Source organism: Cynoglossus semilaevis, chromosome 20, assembly GCF_000523025.1.
Source record: "Cynoglossus semilaevis isolate Cse_v1.0 chromosome 20, Cse_v1.0, whole genome shotgun sequence".
In the NCBI taxonomy this organism is placed as follows: domain Eukaryota; kingdom Metazoa; phylum Chordata; class Actinopteri; order Pleuronectiformes; family Cynoglossidae; genus Cynoglossus; species Cynoglossus semilaevis.
In genome coordinates, this window is record NC_024326.1 from 5,184,195 (window position 1) to 5,188,373 (window position 4,179).

Genomic DNA, 4,179 nt, shown 5'->3' on the forward strand with positions numbered 1-4,179 from the left:
CTTTTTCGAACTCCTTCCTCCTCCTCCTCCTCCTCCCCCGTTTCCCCCCCCCTCCTCCTCCTCCTTCTCCTTCAGTTGTCGTCCCTCTTCCCTCCTTCCCCGCTTCTCTGTGTGCTGCTAAGCACTACCAGATGTTGAGTTTTAACGCCAGGCTGTCATTTAATCTCCCTCTCTCTCTCTCTCTCTCACCTCCCTCTCTCTCCCCCCCCCCCCCCCCTCTTCCAAAAAAATCAGGCAGGAAGTGGGCCCCTCTGGAATGGAAAGAAAAAATATTGAAAAAATATTGAGGGGGAGGGATAAAAGAAAGAAGGAATGGAAGTAAGGAAAGGACTAGTACGAAGTTTCTTCAACCCTAATAAAAAAAAAAAAAAAAACGTCTTTTTTTTTACCGCAGAACGTGCCGTTAACTCTGGGATGATAAACTTTTGTATTTGATCAGCCGAGGGGTCGGGGGTCGGGGGTCGGGGAGGTGTAGGGCTCGATCCCCGTCGCTTTATTTAATTTGCACTTCCCTGTTTTCACAACAGCCAGAGAATTTCCTTAGGTTGAAACTTCCAGGTCTACCCTGGCAAAAACACACACATGACGAACGACTACATCTTGACCGACGCTGTAATGAGTTCCACATGTGCTCTGCCCCCCCCCCCTCTTCCCACTCTCGTTTCTCCCCCAATTCCTCCTGCCTCCCGTCATCCCTCACACTGCGTACCCCACCATTTCCCACCCCATTTTTTTTCCGATCCTGATTTCACCTTTTTACGCTGTAAACGAAAACCGAAATATCTCCTTTTTTTTGTTTTTTTAACAGGAGAAAGAGAAGAAGTACATGCTCCCCCTGGACAACCTGAAGGTCCGAGATGTGGAGAAGAGCTTCATGTCCAGCAAGCATATATTCTGCATTTTCAACACGGAGTCCAGGTCAGCCGTAAGGCCGCGACGCTTGTGCATATTCATACTGTTTACCCATGTAGCCGCAAACAGCAAAAAAAAGCGTGAGTTGTTTACCCATGTAGCCGCAAACAGCAAAGAACAAAAAAAAAATATTTAGTAATAAAATTACATTAGTTCCAAGTCTATTAGCGTGAGTCGAGTTATCCAGTTGTTCAGTTTGAAATTTGAGTCCACATTTAAATTAAAAAAAAAAAAAAAACACCCAACAATTATTCTCTTCAATGGATATCACATTAAATCAGTAGGGGGCGCAGTGAGGTGCCAGAGTGGGCGTGAGGGCCTCCCAGTAGAATATAGCACGCTGGACATAAGTGTACCACTGCTGTAATGCTTGGATGATAACAAGCCTCCAGTCACTAGGTGGCAGCAACTCATACAGTTGGTTTGTACAGATAAAAAATATACATAGTATATTATAGTATAGTATTTCAATTTGCGGGAGACTTTCCCAAATTGTATCATTTATTCATATTATCACTATACTTCTGCCTGTTTTTCCCCCTGCAATACCCACATTTCCCCAATAGAGGGTGTGGAAAATGATAAAACGCATTTTAGCATGTTAGCCTTTATGCGCGACTTTTACATGTCATTTACTGGATCTGGTAATTGGTCTGGATGCGATTCAAGAATGTGGACCACTCCATGACTCAAAGACACTCTTCCATATTGTCCTCTTGTGTCCACGGTATCTAGGAATGTGTACAAGGACAATCGTACCCTGGAGTTGGCCTGTGACACTCAGGACGATGTGGACAGCTGGAAGTCGTCTCTGCTCCGCGCTGGTGTCTATCCTGAGAAGACCATCACAGTTAGCGCTTTTTTTTTTTTTTTTTTTTAAATTAATCTCTCAGTGACCATACGGTGCGTTAAATTACAATTTCTGTGATTTTCTGTGATACTTTAAATCCTCTTTTTACAGGTTGAGAGCGAGACCACGTCCTCGGCGGACAACTTCTCCATGGATCCCCAGCTGGAACGTAAGGTGGAGACCATTCGTAACCTGGTGGACTCCTACATGGCTATCGTCAACAAGTGCATCCGAGACCTGATGCCCAAAACCATCATGCACCTCATGATCAACAACGTAAGAAATCTATGATGCCCAAAACCATCATGCACCTCATGATCAACAACGTAAGAAAACGATTTCGGCTTTGTCGACAGATCTAGATTGAGTCGATCGTGGCCTCCCAAGTCGCTGGTTGAATTCCCCCCCGCTTCCCGCCAACAGGTGAAGGACTTCATCAACGCCGAGCTCTTGGCACATCTGTACTCCGCGGGCGATCAAAACGCCCTGATGGACGAGTCGCAGGAGCAGGCCCAGAGGAGGGACGAGGTCCTGCGGACGCACCAGGCTCTCAAGGAGGCTCTGGCCATCATCGGCGATATCTCCACCTCCACCTTCACCGTTCCTCTGCCTCCCCCGGTGGACACGTCCTGGGTAGGAGGAGCCGGCGGGCGCAGGTAAATTAACAACTGAGAACACCGGGATTTGGCCCGCTGCTTCGCTGCTTCCTGTTGTTTTCCCCCAATCACTTCCGTTCAATGTCTCCCCTCTAGATCTCCTCCGCCCAGTCCCACTGCCCCGAGGAGGATGTCATCGGGACAGCGCCCAGCTCCGCGGGGGGCCCCGCCACCACCAAATCGCCCAGGACCCCTGGGGCCTTTTAATAACACGGCCGAAAGCCCTCAGGCTCCGAGTCGTCCGAACAGGGCTCCACCTAGCATCCCCAGGTAAGAACTTGCTCGTATTATCGGAATACTCGAGACGCTCGTGTCGAATTGCATTACTGTATGTTTTAAATTGCAATTTCCAAAAATTTTTTTTTATAACAACGCAGCCGGCGACCTCCTCCGTCTCCCACACGACAAGCTCCGCCCTAATCACCGGAGGAGGATGCGTCGCCGTCGCCGTCCCCTCTCTCCTTCGCCTCCTGCCGCCCGCCTCGCCCTCTTTTCTCTCTAGCCGTGGCTCTGCTGACCTGCTGTCTTTTTAGTGCGCACACCCGGGTCTTTGACCTCTCCGACCCCTCAGTTTTTTTCCGCCGAGGTCATGCTACTCATATATCTACTGTATGTACAGTATGGTACTCGTCTTGTGGTATATATATATATATATCTATGTATACGTGCGCTTGTTGCTTGCCTATGGTCCAGGTTTGCTTCACAGATCAAATGGCCATTAGTTACTGGGACCACCTCACCTCACACCCCCCCCCCTCATTCGCTGCTTCTACATGACAACGCCCTCAGCGGTCGTACTGCCCGACTCATTCCAAACAAAAAATGCAGCATGGCACACGAGCTGCTTTAATTGCATGGGGATGTGTGTGTGTGTGTGTGTGGTGTGTGCGCGCGGGCGCGAGGTGTTTATGAGTAAGGACATTCCTATACTGTACGTAGGCTGGAATTAATTTATTGTCTTCTATCTCACCCCCCCCGACAGTGTTAAATATCAACTCAGAAATTGTAACTTATTTTTCGTGCGTGTTCGTGTGAAAGTACTTTTGTGCGTCAGGGTGTGTGGGTACACGTGTGTGCATGTGCTGTCTGTCTGCATGTTTGTTGGGTTTTTTTGTTTTTTGTTTTTTTTTTTAGTTGTGTATCTTTCCATGGTCAGAGCTCTATATGATGAAATATGAAAAAAAAAAGCCGCTCTATATGATGAAATATTAAAAAAAACAAAAAAAACAAAACCCCAACAAAACCCTAACCCTAAACAAAACCCAAAACCTCTACCGTTAGTGTTTGAATTTTTGTAAGTTGTTCCTGTGTTGTAGTACTAGCCATAAGCACTCGGGCAAAGGACCCGAGGAGCACCTTCAGTATTCTCTAGCCTCCGTAACACATTTCACCTCGTCATAGATGTCCAACTCTGCTGCCTGTGTCTCAGTGGTCAAATCCAGACCCATGCAGCCTTATGCTCTGACATGGACGTTGACCGCTAAGATGGATCTTGTCTTCTTGGATTTTTGACGTGGTGTGGCAAATCACCATCGTGTTTCCATCTAGCTTTTTTTCTCAGGTCTCAAACACCCGACACTGCCCGCCTCCCAATCGCCATGTTTTCCATCCGCACTTCTCCTTTATTCCTCAACTAAATAAAGAAAAAACAAAACATAAAAGATCAGACAGTCAGCCAGCATGTGCATCTGAGTGTAAGGTGTTGTCAGTGTTCAAGTACTTCTCCGTCAGGTTGTTATCGTGTACGTGGACTCAAACTGT

General features: G+C 47.4%; 1 protein-coding gene across 7 annotated transcripts in view; it reads left to right on the top strand.

The window, feature by feature from the left end:
* The window catches only part of LOC103396183 (dynamin-2-like), a 27,580-nt gene extending 24,409 nt beyond the window's left edge, over positions 1 to 3,171 (top strand). For 6 of the 7 annotated variants that reach the window (XM_025066257.1, XM_025066258.1, XM_025066259.1 and 3 more), the window contains 6 exons: positions 809 to 918; positions 1,648 to 1,762; positions 1,874 to 2,038; positions 2,186 to 2,418; positions 2,515 to 2,688; positions 2,796 to 3,171. In XM_025066257.1, coding sequence (XP_024922025.1) covers positions 809 to 918; positions 1,648 to 1,762; positions 1,874 to 2,038; positions 2,186 to 2,418; positions 2,515 to 2,688; positions 2,796 to 2,838 — 840 coding nt within the window. In that variant the 3' untranslated portion in view covers positions 2,839 to 3,171. Of the gene's footprint in view, positions 1 to 808; positions 919 to 1,647; positions 1,763 to 1,873; positions 2,039 to 2,185; positions 2,419 to 2,514; positions 2,689 to 2,795 lie in introns of those variants that run through there. The other variant, XR_003053089.1, reaches the window with a different exon arrangement.
* The last annotated feature ends 1,008 nt before the right edge of the window (positions 3,172 to 4,179 follow it).